General features: G+C 35.0%; 1 protein-coding gene across 2 annotated transcripts; it reads left to right on the top strand.

Annotated features, from left to right (window-relative positions):
- Nucleotides 1–2,959: 2,959 nt before the first annotated feature.
- Nucleotides 2,960–25,267, top strand: LOC131036508 (single-stranded DNA-binding protein WHY1, chloroplastic). 2 transcript variants are annotated; one of them, XM_057968412.2, is made up of 8 exons: nucleotides 2,960–3,174; nucleotides 6,792–6,901; nucleotides 7,005–7,111; nucleotides 7,243–7,335; nucleotides 7,687–7,781; nucleotides 8,092–8,174; nucleotides 24,633–24,721; nucleotides 24,862–25,267. In XM_057968412.2, the coding sequence occupies exons 1-8, from the start codon at nucleotides 3,107–3,109 to the stop codon at nucleotides 24,943–24,945; spliced, it is 729 nt and encodes a 242-aa protein (XP_057824395.1). In that variant the 5' UTR covers nucleotides 2,960–3,106; the 3' UTR covers nucleotides 24,946–25,267. The 2 variants fall into 2 exon arrangements, with proteins under 2 accessions (XP_057824395.1, XP_057824396.1); XM_057968413.2 differs by having other exon boundaries at nucleotides 2,961–3,174; nucleotides 6,792–6,880.
- The last annotated feature ends 741 nt before the right edge of the window (nucleotides 25,268–26,008 follow it).

The following is a 26,008-nucleotide window of genomic DNA, read 5'->3' as shown; positions in this document are numbered from 1 at the left end:
GATAATTAAAAATAAAAGATGTGAGACCATACCTCCTCTTTTTCCTTGATTGCAATAGGGCCATAGCCATTGATCACAAGAAAGGATCACCTTTTAATAACTGATGTGATCTTGATGCCTAACCAATATTTATGCTGTGCTGCCTTCCACCATTTGTGCTTTCCATAGAGTGAGGATCCTACTAGACATGCCCTCTACCTCCACAGACACCCCCTCCCATCCTTGCCATGGGAATTTCATACTTTTGAGGTCATTACCTTTTAATTTGGTTTCTTGGAGAATAACTATATCCGGTTTCGCCTGGTCAATTCCCCAATTGACCATGCATCTCTTGTCAGGGGCGTTGAGGCCCCTGACATTCCAACATAGGACCTCCATTGCTCTCTAGGAAGGGGCCCTCCCTTTGCGGATCTTAATTTTCTTTGTCCCATGGCATTGCCAACAATAATGAGAAGTTATTGCTTAGTCTTCTTCCCTCTCCTTTTCTTCTCCCCGTTCTTTGTTTTTTCAATCATAGATTCAGATTGCTCTATTGTTCACCTCTCCCTAATATCTTCCTCCTCTTCAACATCAAAGGGGTCTTCTTCCTCCCTATTAGAATGATGGGGGGACTCAAAACATAGTCATCTCGGTGATCCTCCTCTTACCGTTGTCTTAAAGTTCTCATCTCTTGGGGAGTCAACGTTTCTTGATTTCCTCTTTCCTAGCACTGTCATCTCTGGCCTGGCTCACTTCAGGGGTGATCTTCTCTGATAAAACTTGCACATAGTTATCATCTGGTTACCCTCATGTGAGACTCCCATTAAACATGTCTTTGTCACGTGACCTTCTTACCTTGTATTGGCTATAATCAGTCCCATATTATTCGTTCACTCCAAACTTGCCAAAATTTCCTCTGAAAATGGGTGTGGCTATCCAGGATCATTAACACTAGTTCCTTCCTTCTCCTTTTCACCGACAAGAGTGATATCAACATTCCTTTTCTCAACCTCTTCCTTGACATTTTGATCCCCATTAATCTCCTCTGTGTTTTCCTTAATCCCATTCGCTTCCATATCTTCTACCAGTGGATGGGTTGTGCCCAACTCATGTTACGTAGGCTCCAAGTTGTTGTGTGGGTCTTCCTTCCATGCAACTTTTGAGGGTGCATCTATTGACCTCCCTACTTTTCTAACTTTTTGTTTACCCTTCTCTCCTTTTCTACACTCATCCGTTTGTGACCCTCTTTACGACATACCTTACAGTGTTCCATGTTGGCTTCAATCTCCACCTTCTGGATCCAAATGCCCTCATTTGAGATTAGTTCTAACTCTTGTGGTAAAGGGGAAATTGGTCTCCACTGGATGTAGATTCTAGTATAAATACTGGAATCGAGTGGTCTATTTCTTCGTCTGATTTGATAAACTTTCTTAGTTTATCACCAATTCCTTGTAGCGTTTCTTCTTCCTAGTATTCCCTTGGCAGGTTGTAGAGGCATATCCACATTGGTACTTCTTCTAATTTTTCCTTTAAGGGGTCAAATTTTGGCTCCCAGTTTATTAGACAAGCCCCTATTCCTCCCATCATGTATGGACCTCCGTTTAGTATAGATTCCTTGGAGGATCCATCTCTACAGACAATCAGAAAGAAACCATTTGGGAGAAATTTTACCACGATGCCTTGACTCCATGTTTCCTCACACCACCACATTACTTTGGGCAGAGCTGGCCATTTCCCAATCCACTTGATGAAAAAAGCCCTTTCTCTAAAAAATCAAACTACATATCTCCATCCATCATCTTCAATGCATACGAAAATGTGTTTCCCCACCCTTGTTTGCAAATTTTTTACTTTAGGACTTTCAACACGTTTATCCTCCCTGGAATGCCAGATCTGTCTCCAAGATTGACCCTCATTCAACCCTCTGTCGTCTTTCCTCTCCACCTTCCCCTCTGTCCACTCATGTCATGATTGTCGTCTAATGATTTTCGGTTGCTTCAAGCTCCTCTCTGCATAGCTAGAGGGGGGAAACTGATCCTCCCAAACCTTTTTCGTGGGCCTCCATGGCAAAGATCTCCCTTTCTGCAGACCTCTCCCTCACCCCCTGAAAATACGACCGTTGCACTCTTCAACTCTCCATTTCAGAATTTTGTTATAGTTTTCTATTCAGTTATCCTATTTTTAATGATTAGGGCACTCTCTTGTTTTCTATAAAGCAATTAATTAATTCATTGTAATTGAATCTCCAATATTCTTGTGTGCAATAATATAGATTTTTTTGGTTTTTATTGAGCATATAATCTTTGCTTGATCTCTTTTGTGTGATAGGTTTTTTTCTTGTAGACGATTCTTGATTCTTATGGTTTAATCATCAACTTCTAGAGCCCACTCCAACCTCATATTTTTTCAAATTTATTTGATTCAAATTGAAAAAAATTAGATTTAACAAATGTACATAATAAATATCAATTAGAAGACACATAGCAAATATCAAACTAGTATATCTATATTTAAAAAATATATGTAAAATATGCGGAGAGATATCTTAGGATATGTGTAAAATAAATATTCTTCTAAAATACTAAGCACCAAAAATACAATTCCATTAAAGTCCTGCATGCAAAACGCTGTGAATCTAGTTGGAGACAAGTGGCGAGGGTTCTATGTTATTGGGAGTAATAGAATAACACCTCCACAAAAGCTGAGAAATGACATATTTCATGCATTCACCCGTCATTTGCATGTCAAATTGTTTCAAAAATGATTTTTTATTTACGGACATTTTGATGTCATTGTAAATGCCTCTTGACATAATGAAAAGATATATGTAGACATGAATAATATAATATTTCTAATTAAATATATCACACTAAATATAAATAAGAAAAATAATTATATAATTATATTAAAACTTTTCTTAAAAAACTCTTTTAAAATATTTAAATCTTACTTAACACTAGGCTTAAAAAGCCGGCTTTTCCATTAGTCATGTTTCCCCGCACAACCTCGCCGGGACTTTCAAACGCGTTTCCCACTCCTCCTTCGCCGCTCGGTTAACACAGAACTTGAGCATAGCCGTGCACAACTATTTTCTGTTTGAAGCCTTGATACTTCAGTTTGCTTGAAAATGGTGCGGGCGCTCAAGCTAGTTGACCACTTTTGCAAGCTTGCAGTTGAGTCTTCATCATCATCCAGGTAAATATTTACACTCAATGAACACCCCATAAGCATTGCATGTAATGGACCATGTATTACCCATTTATATGAAATGGGTTTCCATTGCCCTCGCTTTAGAGCATATTTTACCACTGCTGTAATCTGTGCTTGGGTAAAATCCAAACAAAATGATAATATTCTTCTCCACTTTTTACAAGTTATAGACCTAATGAACGTAACATAGAAAGATTGCTATGGTAGTAGTTCATCCTTTTTGCCTTTCAATATGATATGTTGTGCTCATTAGCGGGTTGTGAAAATTGATCTCTTACTTCAGCAAATTTGATTTGTCCCAAATTTATGCTGAGCCAAAATCTCAATAATCTTGTTCGCATGTTGAATCTGGACATTGAGATCATTAGTGAGTGCTCGAACAAATTATTCTCTAAAATATTACATTAGCTTTGTCGGGACATATGGGATCTGATTTTTCTAGTAGGTGAGCTTTTATTTTTCAGGCGGTAGAAAATTCCCTTGATATTCAAATCAAATAGGACAATGTTTGCTTTGCAACACACCTCTTCTTGATATTCTAAACGCGGAGGGCGCTTAGTCAATTTTTTTTTTTTCATATGCTTCAAAATGTTGCTTCTTATTTCTAGAATTTTATCTATATCTTTTTTCTCTTGGGATCATTTTTAATCACTACCCTTATTTTTACCAGTAATGTACTTAGATAGTACTTAGGGTTGTACCATGCACCAAGTATGACGCATTGACATCCCGGTGGTTCTGGTTATTTTATGCCTCTAGTTAAAATCTTCATTCATTGTAAGTCTCATTTGCATCTACCCGCAAAACTTGGTTACTGTCAGTGCTAAGGAAAATGACACATGGAGTGTAGCAACACACCAGAATTCTTTCAAAGCTAATGTTAAGAATGGTTGAAAAAAGTCTGGGTGCTTCTGGTATAATGACAAGGAAGGGCACTTTTGTAGAAGAGTGGTTTAACAAATTTTGGGTAAATTCAAGTGTGATACAGTTGTGAGTCTTAAGTATGCAGCATAAACTTATCCCGCATTAGAATGCAGGCCGAGCTTACCACTCACCATACAGAGAAGTGCTAAGCCAAAAAAAATAGACAAGGAATGCTGCGCAAACAAGAAATAATTTTGATGTATAGAAATATTGGCCATGTTTTGAGCTTGTTGATATTAATTTGCAAGTAAAATTATTTATATAGTGCAAATCTTTGCACCCATTACAAAGAGTTTAGTTTGTTTGAAGTTTTACAGATAAAATTTAGCAAGGCAACTGAAAGAAAGAATTTAACTTTGTTTAAAGTCTTACAGATAAAATTTAGCACTTTCAGTTGATATAATTTCAGCTTCTTTCTATTGTTTTAGTGTTGTTATAATTTTTTTTTAAATAACTTTTTAAGCAGCTGTCTCACAGCCTTCCCCCCACAGTCCTCAGGATCAGGGAATTATTTTTGCTGTTCTTATTCTTCTGTTTTGCTAAATACTTAGGAAGACTATCTATTAACATGAACATAATTGGAAGCATTGCTTGCAACAATTTGCATGATATTCTCCACTTTTAGGTCCAACACGTTGGAGTCTGCTGGGTCAAAAAGAAGTGGTATCATCCTCACACCAAGTTTATAGAAAGAAGAGATACATGGATTGCCCTGTACAAAAAGCTGGTGTCTAAATTACTCTAGCTACTACAGCCTTGAGGATCTCTGATGAAGAATATTTTTATGTGGAAAAAGAACACCTTACTAGGGTGTTAAAGGAGAAAGGATACAAACAAAAACTAGTTAACAAGGTGTTTGAAATGCAAGGGTGGAACGGAAACCTAAAAGTAAAGATGATAAGGATGTTTATTTAGAATGGAAACAAAAGGCTTTTCTACCCTACTTACAGAAAACAACAGACAAAATCACTAAAATCTTGAGATGAAAAGCTATAGAAGCCTTTTTCTTACCTATGAACATCCTGCAGAAACAGTTAGGCTGTGCAAACTGCAAAGGACAATTTTGACTCTAAAAAGAGTGGTGAAGTCTATAGGATAGAATACTTAATAGAAGACCACACAATGGGGAAATGGGTAGGCCCATCTATACAAGAGTCACAGAACTTGATCAAGAGAAAAAGCATGATATCATGGAAAGATCAGCGTTGGCTGAACATTCACTCACAATACAATATGATATTTACATGATTAATGCAAAAGTTTTGGCTCGAGAGAATCATTATGTGAAGCCTATTTACTAGAAACGCGACGGGAGACTTCTGTTTCGCGTTTCGAGGGCCAAAACGGGTTTCCTGTTACAGACGGCCGTTTTGAAGCGGTGATTTTCGTTTTTCCAGCAGTTCCCGATAAAATTTAAACAAAAGATTAGACATTTTTATCTTTTCCCCAACTTGGAGGTGGAGTTTACATTAGTTTATAAATGCCAATAAAGCTCAAGCTGGAGTTTATAACTGCCAATAAAGCCCGAGCTGGAGTTTACATTAATTTACAATTTTTGTACGACAAGTTAAACTATTACACACTTAGTTTTCTCCTGGTGGTTTTATTATACTCATTGTGTGAAGTGTTTTATACAAATTATTTTAAAATGAAAGAATGAAATCAAATATTTTTTAAGAATGTTCAAATTTTTTATAGAGATGTGTTTTATAATCTTTATTTTTAAAATTAATTTTGTTATATTTTACAAATATATCTATACACACATCTGTACATATATACGTACTTATATATAAAATCCGTTTCTTATACGCAACCTTTTAAAATTTCGTTTCTCGTCACGTTGCAGTTGCCGTTGCGTTTCTCATTTCTCGTTTCTGGTAACATAGATGTGAAGAGACACTACACTTTTGAGTAGCTATAGAAATAATGTAACAGGATAGCTATATTAATGGGGATTATATATAGATGGTTGGTGATTCTTAGAGGTCCCTAATGCATAATCTTAACCTTAGGCTTACACATAATAATAAATAAACCTATTTTTAATTTTCCGTCAATGAGTTCTAAATGGTTGACTATCCTCTAAAAACCGTAGAACTTATTACATCTTGTATTTAAGAAAGACCAAGTGTAATTGAAAATAACATATTGTTGATCTTATAATTTCTTGAAGAGGGTTCTTGAACAATATTCAAACATTGGAATGATACAGTGTTGTATCGAGACATATACTATTATGTTCACCTGTGAAAATCTCAAATCTTTAATTAGCACAGCAATTGAAATTTGATCTGATTGGGTGTTTTGAAATGCTTCTGCTACAATTGCTTTTCATTACAGGGTAATGAAATGATATCTTAGTAAACCAGCATCAACAGATGGAAAACCGTTCCTTTAATAATTTATTAGAATGGAAAAAATCTGGTTACAGACGAGCATTGTGCTGTATAAAAATGTATGCATCACAAACAGGTCAAGTAACTGGTACTGATGTTGGTATCATTTATAAAATAACATTCGTAGTTTTGGAGTGTCCTGTAGCCAGGAGACCATTGTCCAGACTTGATAATTAGGAGTTTCCATGTGTAATAGATATTTCTGACAATTTATTCTGCTCTAACACGTGCAATCATCCTCTGTGTCGCACATATTCATGTTTTCCTTTGTGTTTTCAGTGGTCTGTTGGTCAACATGCCAATGTTGGTTAAAGATAGCTTCTCAAAACCACGTACTATTTCTTCAGTTCCGAGCATTTCCACTTCTGGTGAGCCTCTCCCTTTTTCAGTTAGTTGCTGTTTCTTTAGTATTAGTTCTATCTGATCTGTAAGTTTTATGATGTGGTCCAGAATTGGATGATTGTGAATTGAAAAATAAATCTCATTTCTCAGGACAACTTGGCCGAATTTTTGCTAATCACACATTTTACAAGGGCAAAGCTGCACTACGTATGGAGCCAGTAGCACCAGAGTTCTGTCCCTTGAATGCAGGAGGGGATGTGGGTTGTTTCATACAAATTTCAGCATGTTTTTATAATTTAATATTTATAACAGCTATTTTCTTGGTTGAAAGTTTTTAATTTACAATTGATAGAGTTTCTCTGTGTTTTTTTATTGCTGCACCATAAAGTCTGGGGCTCTTAAAATCTCAAGAGCAGGCACTCTTATGCTTGAATTTGCTCATTCTGTTGGAGAACGAAAATATGATTGGAATAAGAAGCAGGTACGGTTCCTTATGCTTATTGTAGTCTGGGGCAATTTTTCTGTTTTCATTTAGAGTTTGATTTATCCCACTTCTTCCCTTTAACACAGTTGTATATTCTAGTTGAAATACTTGTCCTTCATTCTTAAACATACGTATTGCTAATTTTATTAGTTTTAGAATTTTTACATCAGAGTTGTTAAATAACATTTGGACCCTCTGATTTGGCAGTTTTGTGCTTGGCCCTGATTTTATTTTTTTATGTTTCCGAGATATCTTGAAATTTGTTATGCTACAGGTTAAGGGTAAATGCTTTTTCTTTAGATATTGACATAAGGCAATCTTTGCATATATGATCTTGCCATCTTGCAGATGTTTGCTTTATCAGTGACTGAGCTTGGATGCTTAATAAGTCTGAGTCCAAATGAGTCGTGCGAATTCTTCCATGACCCTTTGATGGGTAAAAGGTAAAGAAACTCCAATAAGACTTGTGGATCCTGTCTTGACATTTGGAATTAAAAGATTCTATATCATATGAACCGGTTTTACAGAAATAAATATTAATCAGATTTATGGATCCTGTCTTGACTTTTGGAATCAAAAGATGTACCTTATGAACTGGGAATACATAAATAACTACTAGCTTGCAAACCATGTTCTCTCAATTTGCTTCCTCCAGGTCATTAGTTTGTCATAAATCTAGTTTAATTCTCTCCTATAATCATGATTATTCATCTCCAAGGTTATAATTTTCATCAGTATTTGAATGATGCACAGTGGTTCAGGTAAAATACAGAAAGTCTTGCAGCTGACACCGCGTCCAAATGCCTCAGATGCTTCAGGATATTTCATTAGATTAAGTAAGTTTTTCCACATTTTCAACTTTCAAGCCTGAAGTAGATATGTGCTTTTGGTTGAACTGGGGGGGGGCGCATGGACTGATTGATTGGTATCATTTTTAATTGAAAGGATGTTCATATGAATAGCTGGTCTTATCAATGCTTAGGTTTCAAAGTAAGCTTAGCACGTGGTAGGTCCTCATACCTAGTGAGTACTTTCTTATATACCACCTTTTAGAGTAAAATGAAAATTTCAATGTTTTTAACTTGGGTATAGTCATAAAGTGAGCACTTTTGGACATTCACTTTGAAAGCTCTCTTCTTTTAATCTATGTTACCAGATCCACTTGTAGATTGGTTCGATCCAAGTGCGGTTCAAATTGGATTCATGATGTGGTTCAATTTACTTGTGGGTATGGACAAGATGTCGTAGAATGGGGTGGGTTCATTTTGGACGAAACTGTGCAAGCGCAGGAAGGATCTGAGGGAATTTCACTTTAACTTGACATTGTTAAACAGATTTCAAACCCTAAAATTTTCGAAAACATTACAAACACCAAGACAAATTTGTATTAGCTCATTGCTATGGCAAAAAACAAATACTATTCCAAAAGGCTAAACTTTTATTTTCCCCTTGTTGATTTAACAAAGGGAGTTGAAAATTGATCTTTGAAGGTTCTACAATGGCTACATTACCCTTCCTAAGTATTTGCAAATGTCCATCTATTGCCAAGAAGATCATAAAATAATATTTTCTGGAAGAGGTAAGTTTTGTCATTTTTTCCCCTTCATTTATGTTGTATAAACACTAAAGAAACTCTTTGCTTTGTTTTTCTTTAGTTTTTCTATGAAAGTATCACTAAGCTTAAAATTTTGAAAAAGCTAGGTTTCCTATGATATTTTGTATTTTTAATATTTTATTTGTTTTGAATGCTTATTTATAAAATTTCTTGCCATAGGAATTACAATTGCAGCTAGCTCTGGCTCCACAAGCCAATCTAAATTCAAAGCAGATCCAAGTTCTCTATGGAAGTCTATGAAATTCAAAACTCAGCAAACTTCAAAGGAATCGTAAAAATTCTTTCTCATTCATGCAAAATTTGCCCTAATATTTTTTAATAGTCTTTGTCCTCTCTTGGCACCTCTCACGACTATCTCACTCCCACCAGACAATGGATCAATAGAGATTTTCCTTTAGAATGAAGGATGACATGGCTCAAAGACTTGTGATAACTGCAGTTAAGGATATGACAACTACAACAATAGCACTCCACACCTAGCTAGGCGACAAGGACCAACAAATCCACCATAAAATAGACAAGAGACAACAATAATGGCACCCCTCAAAAGACCCCTAGGGCTCTTTGGTTTCTAACCTCGATAATTGCTCAATTCAAATTTCAAGCCTAGAGGGGAGTGAGCGAGGGCTTCAATATTTAGATTGCAATTTTTAGGTTTTGTTTTTGATAAATTTTTTGTTTTCTAAATAAAATTTAATATCTCAATATTTTATTTTTTTATCATTGAGGAATTGTTTTTTATTCAATATATTAAAATTAGATTTTTAATTATTATGTGTTTATTATTTATATATTAATAACATTGAGTTTTTTTTAAACATATTTTAGTTATAATGTTTTTGAATATTCAAATTTAATATAATATTATTTTATTTTTGTAGATTTATAACTTTTATTTAGACGACGGATTTAATCACAATCTTTTTTTTTAAATTTTTTCTCCTTATCGAATTTCATTTGAATTTTAGTGTTGCCGAACATGAACTTGAACTCAAACCTTGTGACATAGGTTGATATGAAACAGTCGGTTCTAGGTGATGGCGGGGTATCTGGATTTGCTAGGTGTGTGATGTTAGATATTCAATTTCATCTAGTTAGGTGAAAGTCCGTTTGTGTGGAATATGTGGACAAGAAATAAAAGCTTGCTTGGAAAGAATGGTGTACTTGTGCCATTGAGTAAGTGATATAACATATATTATGGAGCAAGAGCATGTAGATGAACTAATAGGTTGTAGAGCAAGTCATCTTTTAACAAAAATAAGATCAAAGAAAATGAAGCTCCTTATGGCTTCCATCTAATCCCAATGTTGTGGTAGAGAGCAACCCATTTTTGGCCTGTCTTGAAAGTGAAGAACCCACTACAAACAAAAGACCAAAGGCACTTATAGAAATTGCATTTCAAAATGAGACTCAAGACATTGCCAATCAACACATAGCAAGATGTACTTATGCAAATGAGTTGGCTTTTAATGTTCACTCACCATATTGGCAAGAAATGATGAAAAAAATTAATGAGGCTCTAAAAAGGTATAAGGGCTCAAGTTATGAGAAAGTGTGTGGCACCTTATTAGACATAGAGGTCAAGCATATAAAATATTCATTTAAGCTCAAAAGGGATTTATGGGCTTGGACAGGGGTGTTTATTGTTTTTGATAGGTGGAAGGATGCTAAAATTCAACCCGGTTAATGTCATAGTAGTGTCCACTAAAGGGGCAATGATTTTGAGAGCCATGAATTGTGGGGGTTAGGTGAAGGATGGCTCATTTATTGCAAATAATTCTAAAGTTGTTGAGTTGTTGGTTGAGGAACACTATTCACATATCTTTTGGACACTTTGTGTGGTACACTCTCTCAATCTTATGCTATAAAAGATTAGAATAAAATTGATTAGTTCAAAAAGTTGTATGTAGAGGCTTAAGGAGATCCAAATGTTCGTCACCAACCACTAAATGTCAGAAGGCATATGTAGATCATTTTCGACATTGAAGATATTGAGGGAAAGTGAATAAGTAGAAAATTATATATTTTAATTTCACTTTGGTTACTTGATTTTTTTTTAAAATTTAGTTAGTTAAGCCATAATTTGATTGTGTATTCTAATTTTTCTTTAGTCTGTGTCCAAAACAATCGTTTTTATACGACTTGTGAAAGTTCGAGAGACATTTTCTAGCATGTTCATTAGCCAAAACTGGACTCTATGGAGGCAGAATATACCGAGAGGGCAACAAATATTAAGCAAATGATCTTAATGTCTCTTTGGCGGAATTGTGTGAACAATCTCCTTAGTTTCACCATTCCTGTTTTGAGTATGATCTTTTATATTGACATGGACAAACCTTGCTTGGGAGAGATATATGATTGCATCAACTCAGTGATTGAGAAGATGAAGACCATTGTAAATGTGAAAGAGCAAGCCCTCAAAGAAACTTTTTTCAAATATGTGCACACAATTATTGAAGAATGATGAAACACAGCGATTGACTCACTAAATCCTTTTGCCTTTATCGAGTCCCAAATACTATTGTGCTGCGATTCTTTTTGTACCAATGAGGATTGCTCCATATAGAGATTTTAAAGTCATTGAAGGTACAAGGCAGCATTTTGTAGATTTTTCCTTGATTCTGATTTGCAAGATGTAGTCATGAGTGAGTTCATTGATTTTATACACTCAAATGGTCAAAGTATTGGGGCTTTTCATGATAAGTTCAAGAAGGATGCTCACAGCTGGTGGTACTTCCATGGGAACAATTCCAACACCTACAACCCCTTGCCATCAAATTTTTATTGCATTTTTAATGAATTTTTATTTTTTGATCTTTAAAGTTTCATTTATAGTTTATTATTATTTTTTTATAATATATAACTTTATCTCTCTATTTTGTCTTCATATGTTGCTAGTTCATCTACATTTGAAAGGAATTAGAACACATACTCTTTCGTCCGCTCAATGTATGTGCATTCCAACTTGCGATCCTTTTGTACAAACAACAAGAGGGGACATGAATTTGTGGAATGTAGAGCTGACTTGGATGTTTCCACTTTCCAACAAATTGCATTTGAGGAGTTGAAGAGCAAGCACACACTTTTAGTGCGAGTGGGAGTGGTACAGCTTGTGGTTCTTCAAATGTTCCTACATCATTTGATGTCAATGATGATGATAATATTGATGATTTAGAAAATCCATTTGATGTCGAAGACTAATTATTTAACTTTATATTATTATTTTCATATTGAACTTGAAGTTTGAACAATGAAGGTTTATAACATTTATCATTTATGTTTCAAATGGCTTTGTTGTTTATATGATGCTATGTTGTATTCTAATCTTAATTCCTGCTTTTAGGCTGCATATTTATGATTTTTACATTTTTTTGTATGGATGAACCCAAAACAAACCTAACCCAAACTTTTTTTTGGCTATATCCATGAATCCAAGCTAGGATCTGTACCAGAATTGTAAACTTAGCTTTTTATTAATGAAAAAGAGAATATTCACAATTGTGTATTGCAAATATGGGCAGAGACAAATAAGGCAAAATAATTATAAACAATATAATGTGTTCTTCCCATTCAATCAATACAACTTACATATATATAGGATAGTCTACTCCTGTATTCAAAGAGAGATTATCTCCACAAATCCCTATTTAGTTGTGATTGTTTTTCACGTAACAATACACAACTCAAATCATATGAGTTGTTAAAACAACTCCAAACCATAATATATATTACTGTTAATATAACAATAATATTACTAAATACTAACTTTTACATGATAATAATTATTTACAATTATTATTTACCCATATACATGGAGCACTAACTCATATTTTCTAACATTCCTCCCCTTAGTGTGAACATGGTAGAAAAACATTCACACACTCTTCTGCAGTATGCTCACCCTTGTGGCATGCCCATTCTTGTGGCTCATGACCTTGATACAAAAGAAAGTCTGTCTCCTTCAATGGTTTTAAACAGGCTTACCACAAACCTTGATATGAACAAGAACCCATCAACTGTCAACCTCATGTGGTTTTCTGGATCCTCCCACAAACCCTTTCAAGATCCATGAACTGACTTACTCTGGTGCTTTTGTTCGCCACTATGCTTGTACATCATGGAAGTTATATAGAAATCAATATACATATCACAAATATGAAAAACCCATACTATAAAAGGTTTCACATTTCATTCCATAAGAACACAATGGTCTTAATTGTAGCCATTGTTATTGATCACTGCCACTCGATTTCGAACATCATAGACAACCACCACTGCCACTGTTAGCTACCCTTGACTTTAGTCATTTTGGCACGAAATGGGAATGGAACATTGGTTATTATTTCCCCCCACAATGTGAAATCTCCACTTATTTCACACAACCATGAACACTGAAAAGCAAATCATATCATGATGCATATTACTGTCTGAATCTTGCTGTCTAGATCTTGTTGCACATGATCACCATTGCCAATGAATGTATTCATTGAGCGATCATCTTCCAATGAAGTACGACAATCAGAGGATCACCATAGTTAGAGGACCTCTACAGTCATCTGCTCTCCAATACAATCATTTTTCAGCATTCACACACCATACTATAAAGCTGAAAGAAAACACATTGTATATTGTACATTTGTCACCAAAGTTGATAAGCGGCCCCATCATTGGTGACTGACGAGAGGATGCTGATTGTACTCCTTCCTCCGTTGCCTCCATCCTCCAATGATTTGCTACTTAGCAAAATTGACTTTGAAGCTCAATTTTATAAAACCCACCCTCAAGTTGAATGTTGCGTACAAGTGATAATGCATCCAGTAACAATTGAGGCAATTTTATTTTTCATAATTTTTCACACTTCTACATTCAAACATACAACAATTGAAACTCATGAAAAAAGATCCTACTCAATGTGACGTTGACCAGAAGAAAAAATACTCATAGCTATCAATGTGCAGTGGCCGATGTAGATAAGAGCAATGGTCCTTCAAAACAAGGATCTGATCACTGCAAAGCAAATTTATCTGCCAGACAATTTTCTCTACATATAAAAATCTAGCTTGCCTTATGATTCCAAGGATGTCCTGCAATAAACTAGTTAACATCAAGGTATAAAGCCAACTTGTCCCTTGTGATCACATCACATGGTAATGCCCAACCAAGAAACAAGATTTGCGGGATGTACATGGATGAACGGGTCGCCAATAATTGATCAATGCCGCGAGTTGTTGTCCGTGCAAAAACAAAAGCCATTAATGAATGCAAATCATTGGAGAAATGAAGTGAAGTCTGAATCACGGTCAATGCGAGATCGAGACACAGATCCACTCTACTCTTCCATTGCATCGATGAAATTGGTCCCTATAGAATGACTTATGTCAATCAAATGCCAATGACAAGGATGTCAATTCCCGCAACAAATCAAACTCATCAAGGATAAGTATGAGTTGTGCCAATCAAATCTAACAACGAGCCGGAATAAGAGATGAAACATTCATCAAATGTTGCCCGCTAATCACAAGGCCAACCATGTACATGTCATTCAATGCAAGATTTGATCGAAGTCCTAAACAACTAGCAATGAATGATCCACAGAGATTTGAAGGCACGGACCTAAGGTAGCACGCCTCAAACACCTGATCAAATCACAGGCTTTGTGCAAGGCAATGCTATTCTTTATGGGCTCTTCAACCACATATTCTCCTAGAGGTGAATGACAATAATGTCATGCTCCCTCCTTGATCGTTATATATAACTTGAATAAAGTAATTAATCAATATGATAATTATCAACAAAAGATTATTTTCTAATTAATATTCGTTAATATTTATTATTAAAGATTAATATTCATTAATATTTATTATTAATGTGATGAACCTTATAAAGGTTGACATTCACATTAAAGAATTATCCACAAATATTATTAATAATATGGTATTATTAATATGTGCATTACATATTAATTTTTAATAGAATTATTTACAATTATTTATTATAATGTTTTTACATAATTGCTCTTACAAGATGCTTTTACACACCCTTACATTGTAATATCCCCAACATTAACCTTGCATCAATTTTGTAAGTCTCATTGATAGCGGTGGAATAGAAGCTTCGGAAGGGGCCAACGATTTATCAACCAATGAAGATGGAAGATTGGTCAACCGTGTTAATACCGTAAATGGAGAAAATAGAATAAATCAATGTTAAGGCAGTGATCATGATAATTGTTATCATTGGTGTGCAGTATTGATAGAGTGTACTATGGAAGGCACGAGTTGAGTGAATAATAACAATGATTATAATATCAAGTGATGCGATTCATACTACTGAGTCACCATATGGTGATATGCATAAGGGGACAATAACATGAAAGGAGGAAGGGGCTTAAACCAAGGTTGATAAATAGATTGGAGTGATGATTAACAACAATTCTTATATGTTATTGACCATAATAAGAATGAGAAATAACAAGTCGAAAGAGTCATTAAGACAACTAGCTAGTAATGTCGGGTAAGACAAGGATACCAAGCTACCGATTATACACTAATTGATATTGGTCTACTAGTGAATAAGACTGATCACTACGGTGTGATTAGCATAAAAAGAATCAAACTACCTTAAGTGCAACTAATCATAAGGAGATATGATTAAGGAAAGACACGTCCTTTTTGAGGCAACCATTCCCACATATAAGAAGTAGTTCAAATAAATTCCAGCAGCATCGAAGGAGTTTATTGCTTATTTCCTACCCAGTTTGGGATCCCTCAGATTGCGCATTGTTTCGGCATGCAAAAAGGGTTGGACAAGGAACAAGATTCAAAATCAGGGAGTGAAGATTTTATTCTAATATTAAGGCCAAAACTTGGTGCAAACGGCATCACAAGAACATCGCATAAGCAAGAAGAATACAGATTTGATCGGATACTTCTTATAAGTCAAACAATAAGTTTCGACACTTGAAAGACCCCTATATTCAAGATCAACATACATTCTCATATTCAGATTGCTTTAATATTAAACGATCGCCCTATAATTACAAACCGATATCTATTTGTAATTATCTTGCACATATTGTCTTAAGCCTTGCAGATATAAGGTTTATATCATAGTTTTAAGACTCGTGGACTCGCCACGGACTCGCGAGTCGACTCACCAAGGACTCGCGAGGCGAGTCCTTTGCTTAGACTCGTGAGTCTTTCGCAAGGACTCACACGTGTCTTTTGCTCGGACTCGCGAGTCTTTCGCAAGGACTTGTGCGGCCCAGTTTACACGCCCTAAAACCAATAAAACTCAGTTTTTTTTAATTTTTTCAACTCATTTGGCATTTTTGATTGGTTATAGCAGGTTTGTAGGGTTTGAAGGAGGAGAGGGAAGAAGATAAAATCAACTATATTAGGAGAAATACAAAGAGGAAGATGTAGTCTTCTCTTTGGTTTGTTCATTGTTGTTTTTCACATTTGGAGTTGGACATATCATTATATGTAATTTTGTGGACATTTATAAACTTATGCTGCTATTATACATTTTAGAGTTGAAACTATGAGTATGAATGATGAAATTTCAAATATTGCGTGTTTGTAGATCATATGACATGTGTAATGTTTCAATTATGGCTCTTATGTTCTCCAAATGCATTAATTTCTTTATGTTTTTTTTTGCCGAGTCCTTGCTGAGTCTTTTATGAGTCCGAGTCCGAGTCCAAATTTTTGGTTTGCCGAGTCCGTGGCAAGTCCGAGTTTTAAAACTTTGGTTTATATAGTCAATATTTCTTTGATCAAAGATAATCCCCATCATATAGAAATACCATCATCAAACTTGAGAATCATATCCGAATATAATCCTTACAGTGTGATGTCCCCATTCAGGACTCACCTTGATTTAGACCTGAAAGAACATTTCTAACTTAATGTGAGAATTGCAATACATTTATACATATAATTTCATTAATTCTAAAGACACTTTACTATAATATTTAACTCATAATGCTAAGGATAGTTTTTGGAAAATAGAACTTATCTTGATAAGTTTCCAACATCCCCTCTAAACCATGTGTTGACTCTTGTTGTTGATCATGTTTTACTGCAGCTTTTATCCGATTGACATCCCACGATTAGTAGCGAATGGGAAAAAACACAAATAATTTTCCCAAACAAAAATCTTCAATCTTCAACATGTTGTTGACTCCTCTTAGACCATCCTTGGCCTGTTGGTAATGCTGACTGTTCAAATCACAATCAATAATCTGCAGGGCTTAGGTGAGGTTGAAATAAAAACCACAACCAATATTCCGAAGTCTTCCCAGTGGGTCCCATTCCCTATAGTGGAGCTGTTGCTAAAAACATAATAATAATGGTGAAATTTCCAAACCTTTCCTAATTACTGCAAACACTGTTTTAGGATTCTTTTATTATAGGACTCTGAATAAGTATTGTGTGGAGCCCACAAAGCACTTTGACAAGCTTATTCTCTTATGAATAAACTGAATTTTCCATTAAAAATCCCCTTACTGTAATTCTGATATCCATGTCCGATCAGATAGTATTCCTAATTCTCTCCTTCTATATCCTTCATATAACCTTTCATAGAAAGATTGTGACTTTTCAATCTAACGTGCCTTTCCCTTAATACTTTTAATTAATCTTTGTCATATGTCTTTATTCAACTCACTTATATGTATTTCTTTTCCTTAATAAATTGTTGACTATTAAAGTGCTTACTTTGGTTCTTTGTACTCCTTTTAATTGCTGCATCTACATTAATCCTTATAGTCGTTGATCTGAAGTCTAGCTGTTGTATATCATCACATAGGGTGATCGGACTTTTTTTTTCATCGAGTATTAATAATTGATCCTCTTCTGTGATTATGATGTTTATTTGTATCTGGTAACTTCTTTAGGCTTAGTCGTTCTATTCTTTTCACTATTATCATATCAACATATTGACACCATATGAGTAATTACTACGTATTACGTATTGTTGCTTCCTTGCTGTATGCATCGTATTTTTCACTGTTATGTATACGGGTCACTGGTCTCTTGGAAGTGTTCTAACCATACATTTTAATCTGCTGACTTGTCAATATTTCAATGCTGCTGATCGTCCTTTATCACCTCATGCTCGCTAATATATAACATTCAGTCTGAAATGTATGTATTATTTATGAAGTCATATTGGCTTTAATTATACAGACCGCTGCATCAACATGTTATAATCGTTGTTTACAGTATGTCGCTGCATGTCTATGGTTTGTGAAATCAACCTTTCTTTAGTCAACTGATATATTTGTTTAATGAATGGTAGGTCGGTTCATGAAATCTCCTTCTTGGTCAGCTATCTCAGGCTCCTTGAGCGATGCCAAATCTGGATGTAATGTCCTAAGAACAATGATGTTACTGCCTGTGACTTCATAATAGTTCTGCCCCCCATTCTCTCACGATTCTCATTCTAATTTATATTTACATCTATCTAATGGAGAGATACATCTCCTTGAAGGGTGATGCCCCTCCAAATAAACAATTCATAATACTTCATAACAACCCATTTAATATATTCAACAAACCATGGCGATATTACTTAGTAATATAGGTCGCTGATAAGATTCTAAACATATTAATTCAGTTGACCTATCCATCCAATATTTGACGTCGTTTATTGCTAGTTGGTGGTCTTTGTTCCATTGGCTTGGTAAAGTGGGAGATACCAATTTTATCGTCGTCTTCTTGGAATTGCTTCTAAACTCCTTGTGATTAATTATTGTTTCTTATGGAGTCGCTAGCACATTATCTTAGAAAGAATCGCTGCATAGTGATGCATATTATGTATCTTTCTTTAGAGTCCAGACCTGTTCCATTTTATCATCATCATTAAGCCATAAATTATAAACAATGGTCTTTGTGCCATGTGATTTGGATGGGGACATCACATACAGATTAACCTTCATCGATATCAAGATCACAGATCTCTCCATTGTATAAGTCATTAAACTAAGAGTATTGATACTATACATATTTGCAGATCATATTCCTTACATACATTTGTGAATTGTAAACATGTTATAGATAGAAAGAAGTCTCTTACAGCCTGGATCATAATAAATTTGACAAAAAAACCTAAGAAATCAGGTAGGGGACATTACAGATAAATTGCCCTCCAATTACAAGCAACGTTGATGGAGCAGGAATGAACACGGCCCAATACGAGGTGAAATAGAATCTGTAACCTCAACCACCAGGCCTTCACCGAAAGAGATTGCCGCATTAGTAATTGATGGAATCCATGGCATCAAAAAATAATGAGGAGCTTGATGCAGACTTCTACATCCAAGGAAAGATACACGACCAACCCATTTTCAATACGGGTGTTTCAGAATCGTGGGTCAATACAACCTCTGAAGGAGGTGAGACTCCACCAATGCTAAATGCTTTGCGTTAGAAGATAATAACAGATCGACCCCTGGCAACAAATCTGCACAATATTCTTCTACACTCGCTCTGATACCATATTGCAAACATGGCAGAGATAAAGAAGGCAAAACAATTAAAAACAATATAATGTGTTCTTCCCATTCAATCAATAGTAATACAACTTACATATATATAGGAGAGTCTACTCTTATATTCAAGGAGAGATTATCTCCACAAATCTGTTGATTTTATGATCAGACTGATAACAAAGAACATAAAACAATAAATGCAATACACATAACACAGTAGTACCCTGGGAAAACCTCCCTCTTGGAGGTGAAAAACCCAGCAACAATTATCTCAGTTTATATTAAATCAAACACAGTAGCACAATTACAACATTCCCATGCTAGGGCAGACTTATCTGAAATGCTATGACCTTGACAATCCTTCAAATGCAGATCGCTGTCACTGTAACTTCATTCGGCAGCACTGAAGGATGTTCGCTCAGCTTGGAATACAAGTTCGCCAGCCTTTTGACAGATTCAGGAACCCTCGGTTATTTGCTGATTGCAGAGATAGGAAATTCGCTGATTATATAATTTGTTCTTCCCATTCAATCAATACAACTTACATATATATAGGAGAGTCTACTCTATATTCAAGGAGAGATCATCTCCACAAATCCCTATTTAGTTGCGATTGTTACTCACGTAACAATACACAACTCAAATCATATGAGTTGTTAAAACAATTCCAAACCATAATATATATTATTGTTAATATAACAATAATATTTCTAAATACTAACATTTACATGATAATGAATAATTATTATTTACCCATATACATGGAGCACTAACTCATATTTTCTAACATTGTGTATGCAAAAACGTTTTTTTTTTGGAATTGCCATTCCTCCAAATTGGCCTGCATAAGCTAGATGGAGCTTTTTGCTGCTAATTTTTAGCATTAGGATTTCTTTCCCATGTATGAACTGTGATGGCCTATAAAAAGTATGCAAATTGATACTCTTCTTCTCTCTTGTATATTGAAAAGATTTAAGAAACCGATGAGACCATTTTACTGCAGTACTAAAACAATGGCTGTGAGTTTGGCATCAAATTGGGTTTATAATGGCTTCTCAGAAAGCAGATCTTATTATTTTATCAAAATATCGCATCCTCAATTCTCTAGCAGGCAGCCATAATAATCTCTAAATGTCTTATAAAACAAATCTTTTTCATTATATGACAATACTTGCTCCATATACTCGATTTCAGTGACAGTTTTGTATCAGCATGTGGTGAAATGAGCTGAAGGACCGTTTGATTTAAGGTATTTTTCTTCAATTATTTTCACATGAACTGAGAATAAAATTATAAATAGGTTTTAAATGACAACTCCATAACATAAATGAGCGTGGACCTTTTTCAGAGGATATGATAGCCTCCATCTGGAATCTACAAGTTATTAAACTGAAAGTTTTAAAATGTTAATGGGATTATGTTGAGCTGCAAAACGGATTTCTGGACAAATTGGAAAAGATCCAATGAAAAGCTTACACATACGTTGGGAATATTCTTAATGTCTAAATATTTTCCCTCTGGTCTGCAGCTAAATTTAGCTCACTTCACTGGATTTAATATTTGTTTGATTGATTATATATTTAATATTCTTGATCCTTTATGTCACGTGGTCTAGTTATTCATCCTAACCAGGTGATATTTCTTGCTTTTTCTAGAAAATAGCTTCAAGATTCAATTAACCATACAAGCATTTTACAAAAGAAGGCATAAAGCAGATCTTTAAAACTGCCAATAATGTGTTTCATTTACGTTTTTAAGTGTAGTATTCCATATGTAATGAAAAGAAAATATTTACAACATGCTATGCAAAACACAAACACAGAAATGATTTAGGAATCTTCCAATTTTCAACGATAGATTCAATAAGAGAATAGAATACAACTGTATGAAAAATGGATGCTTAAATAGTCATAATTTTTTTTTGGGTATTGTAGAAGATTTGAAACTCCGACTTTGCCATTAAACAAAGCATGAAAAATGGGTGCTTAAATGGTCATATAATTAATGATGTGTCAGATGAGTTGACCTACATAAGACTCTACATGCTGATTTTCATGCTTGCATACTCCATAAATTATGGACAACAAAGGGCCTGATGTTAGGGGCTAGTGAGTAGCTGCACATATGTCATGGAACAGTCTTTGTGAAGTCTTTGATGAAATTACTTCAAATGTTTCAAGTTTAAAGATTGCAATTCCTACATGATAGAAGGACGAATCTGTAGGAAGAAATAAATAATTTTAATATGAAATAGATAGGTTGAGCCAATTTGCAACAGTTGTGAAGAGTGAAGACATGCCATATTGTACAGGTTAGGGAAAGTCACAAATTAAGATAAAGAGTTATTGTCTATAAATTGAACTCTGAATGATGAAGTGATGAATGCTATTGTGTATATTATTTCCTTATTTTTGTAAGTTCATTGTATTCTCAACCTTGTGATGCAATTAAGTCTATTAATTTTTTTTTCTTAGACTACAAGATTAGTTTATTCTTGGTCATTCTGCCTAGGTTTAAGCTGGCTCTGCTTAGAGGGATTTACATGCACTCTAATATCCTCCCACTAATCACTACTTATAGGGCCTTGAGAATATGGCAACCCAATTGTCTCCCTTTTTAGAAAGATCGGAATGAAAGATATCCAATAGAAAGGTGACATTACCAACATTTTTCCTTATTGGTATCTTTCCCAGTCCAAATGATGAAGAGTGAAAATATTCAAGCCAACCATGATCTGATCCAATTACAATTACTATGCTCTCTTGTAGCCATGATCTGACCCGTGGCGAATCATCATACTCTTAGCTGTGCTATAGCTATTATCATGTCCACAGTCAAGTACCATTCCCCCATATTTGTTGTAGCTATGATCTGACCTTTAGCCAATCACCATGTTCCCAGCTCTTCTGTTATTATGATCCCACCTGTGATCAATCATCATGCTCCTAGCTCTGCCATATTATGATCCTATCTGCGACTAATCCCTATGCTTTTATCTCTATTGCAGCTGTGCTATGAGTGACAGCCACACCTTCCCACCAGCAAGGTGCATATGCTCCCAAAGCAACACAAGCTAATGATGTTTTGAAGTGAAATACCAAAAGTATGTCACATATAAGAGTACTAGTGATAGGCAAAATATGTTGTTTGATTTTGTATTGATGTTGACGTAGTCTTGGCAACAATTTCTTCTTTCCTCCTACTCTACTTCTAGTCATCAACTGTCTACTGTCTATTGATCAACTATTAACCTTTACAAATGGGAAGGCTAGTCCTTTTATAGCTCTTCCATTACAAATGAATGACTCTGATTGATTCTTAAATTAACAACCAAGATGTAATAATAAAACCCTAATTAGAGTTAGTTACAATTAAATCCCTCTGACCAATGAGATCATTACAACATTCTGAATACATGACATCCATTGAATTTGGACCAATGAGAAAATAAGAGTTGTTATATTGAAGTTTGTGCCCCTCACATGTATAGTTGTCATTTTGGAATAAGTTAGGTTCAATGAATTTGGACAAGTTGATGTGTCATAACTTGATTAGGTTGATGATGACTGGATGCCAACTCAACATGCACAACTTGTAGATCATCACAAAGAAGTGTCCCACCTTGAGCAATATCTCTTGATACTCGACATTATCAAGTCCGATGTGATGAACATGGGACATATTCCCAAATTGCAGTATCATGATCAAGCCTCTAGATTTGATTAACTTTTTTGGAACTATCTGCTCAAGAGATGCATTCACTGATATTCATCTTCTTCTGTTGCCATCTTCATGATGTCAAGGTTTGATCCTCATGTGTAGTCATAGCTTTGTCTTCCATGTGCACTTGTTACTTGTGCATAATGCCCTTCTCTTGTTTTACTGACCTTGATCTTGGATTTCCGGAGGAAATTCAAGATTGTTAGAACATTTCCCCCTCATTATCATTGTGAGGTCTTCTTCATGTCTTGAGCTTAATCTTGTCTTCACATTTTTTCTTTCTTCTCCATCTTGCATTCTTCATTCATGCTTGTGAGTCTCGACCTCCTCATTGCATTGTTGATTCTTGCATCATGTTATGATGTTCCTCTTCTTCATTTTGTGTGATCATTCCTGCAAGAAAGAGAAAACATCCTGAAACATGATAACGAATGAAAGTCTAAGTTAGTAAAATGCAAGGAATGGATATGAAAATGAACATTAGAATCTTGCATTCTTAACTCATGGTATGGACAAACATGTGTGAAAGTACACCCAGAATATCATCAATTCACAGCAATATTTACTTATAGAATTTTTTTATGTCTGGAAACACATGATTTTAGATCTGATCTGTGTGTGAATGACCTGGCTCCCCATTACTTTGCCCTTCCACGAATTGGAAAAACAATTTTAAGCCCTGAAAAGTTGTCGTTTCAGGCCTGGAAATGACATCTTCACTACTAATTTTTTTTTCTTAAGATTCACCTCCTCCACTTTGGAATTCATAACTTTCTATGCTCTACAATTCGGATTTGATTTCTGCTTATGAAATTACATTGGATTGTATTGAAATGATTGTTTTGGATAAAGATGGGAAAGCCATTTTCTAATGGGTTTCAAGGGATATGGCGTTCAAGGATAAAGATGGGAAAACCATTTTCTAATGGGGTTCAAGAGTATATGATAAAGGGTATGACTACATTATATTCAAATTTTAGATACACTTAACAGGAGGGGTGTTATGCACATTAGAAGAGGGTCCCTCTTATTAATGAGAATTCCCTGGTAACAATGCTTACTGGCCATGCTAGATAGCTCTTCCCAGGACTTGACTGCAATTAGGATCTTTTTCTTTTTTATCCATGACATTTTTATTGATTTGAATACACTCCACTGATATAAACCAATTAAATGAACATTATGAATGGTACCTTTTCTTATGTTACCTGAGTTTCATTCCTAATGATCGGATCTTACAGAGTATGATTTGATGAGAGTATTTAGTTTAACTGGGTATTTATAAAATTATATCTATGTTTGGACAAGAATGAGTTCTTTTATCAATTTAGGTGACTTCTTATATCTTTTATCATGAGATGTGAACTGAGTGCTGTTCAATTCCATATTTTTCTGGGGAGGGTAATGTATATGTTGATGCTAATATTTTAATGCAAAATTTGAATATACATATCCATTTTGCAGAGGTTTCTAACAAGATTGCGCAAATTGAGGAGCAGTTCAATATGCCCATTACAAAAGCTGAATTTACATTGATGCGGTCCGCGTTCAATGTATGTCTGTGTTGCTTTTTGAAACACTTAGTCTCTTTTCTTTAGATCATGTTAAAGATTATGAAGATGTTTAACGACAATCTCAATCCTGCAAATAACTTAGTGATTGTAGTTCTAATTACGGTGCTTTGTATTTGCAGTATGTATTGCCCTATTTCTTGGGCTGGCACGCATTTGCAAACTCCATCAGTATTAGGGAACAAGCATCCACTGCCTCTGGTTGATCTGGAACATCAGAAAGTTCCATCATAAATTACATAAACTTGATCAATCCACATTCATTGCTTTTGCTAAGTCTGAGATTGAAGTGAGTTCTGATTTAGGGTATTTAGCAGTGAGTAGATTTTGGAGTTGTGGAGTATCGTCCACAGCACAGCATGCTAGCTCAAATTCAATTATTGTATAGGAAGTCTTCTGAAAGCTTTTGAAGTTGGACTATTTTGAATTCTTAGCATACCAAGGCAATGTTTGGTAAGAAAAGCATTAATTGTCTGTAGATTGATGTCTGAAAAAATTACAAGAGTTATAGGTATCAAATTTTGCTTATGAGGGTGATGTTACCGTACTGGATGATCTGATTTTATTTGATTTGTGTCTTGAAGTTGAATGCATTTTTCACCTCTTGCATATATAAACTTTAAACACCAAACTAGGCTGGCATGCACTTGTAACCAAGAAATGGCTGCACCATAGGAAGACCAAGGACCATACTTAATATTTAGGGTGACATCCATTTAAATTACTCTTTTAATAATACATTGCTATAGCAAAATTGAGCCACTCTCATTTGAGAAATACGTAGGTAACAAATGGGGGATGCACACTTTGTGACCAACAAGTGGTGGAACCATACAAAGATCAAGTATCCGGCCTCAATGGTTATTGCGATGTTTGTATAAGTCACCAATATAACAGTACCTTGTTATAGGAAAATAGAGCCATGCTTCTTTGAGAGATACGGAAGTCACAAACAAAGGTTCATTCATTAGGCATGGAATATGTGCACTTCACTGGGTTTGGATTGATACTTTGAACCTTTCTCATACTTGGAGCTTACCCATAGGTTTCTAAAGATATTTGAATCCCAGTTATCATTGTAGCTGTACTCCATTCTTAACCTCCATTACAGCCTGATGTGTTGAAATTGAAATTAAATGATAAAGCTACAAATGGCCACAATTGCATAGCTATTAATGATAGCTCTTGACCACACTTATAGGAAGGGTTTGGAAAAATGACTTATTGTACTTAGACATTGTGTGTACTTACTGTTGCTTTTGGGGTCCC

This window comes from Cryptomeria japonica, chromosome 5 (assembly GCF_030272615.1).
Source record: "Cryptomeria japonica chromosome 5, Sugi_1.0, whole genome shotgun sequence".
NCBI lineage: Eukaryota > Viridiplantae > Streptophyta > Pinopsida > Cupressales > Cupressaceae > Cryptomeria > Cryptomeria japonica.
Note: the sequence above shows the minus strand (reverse complement) of the source record. Positions and strands in the feature narration are given on the sequence as shown.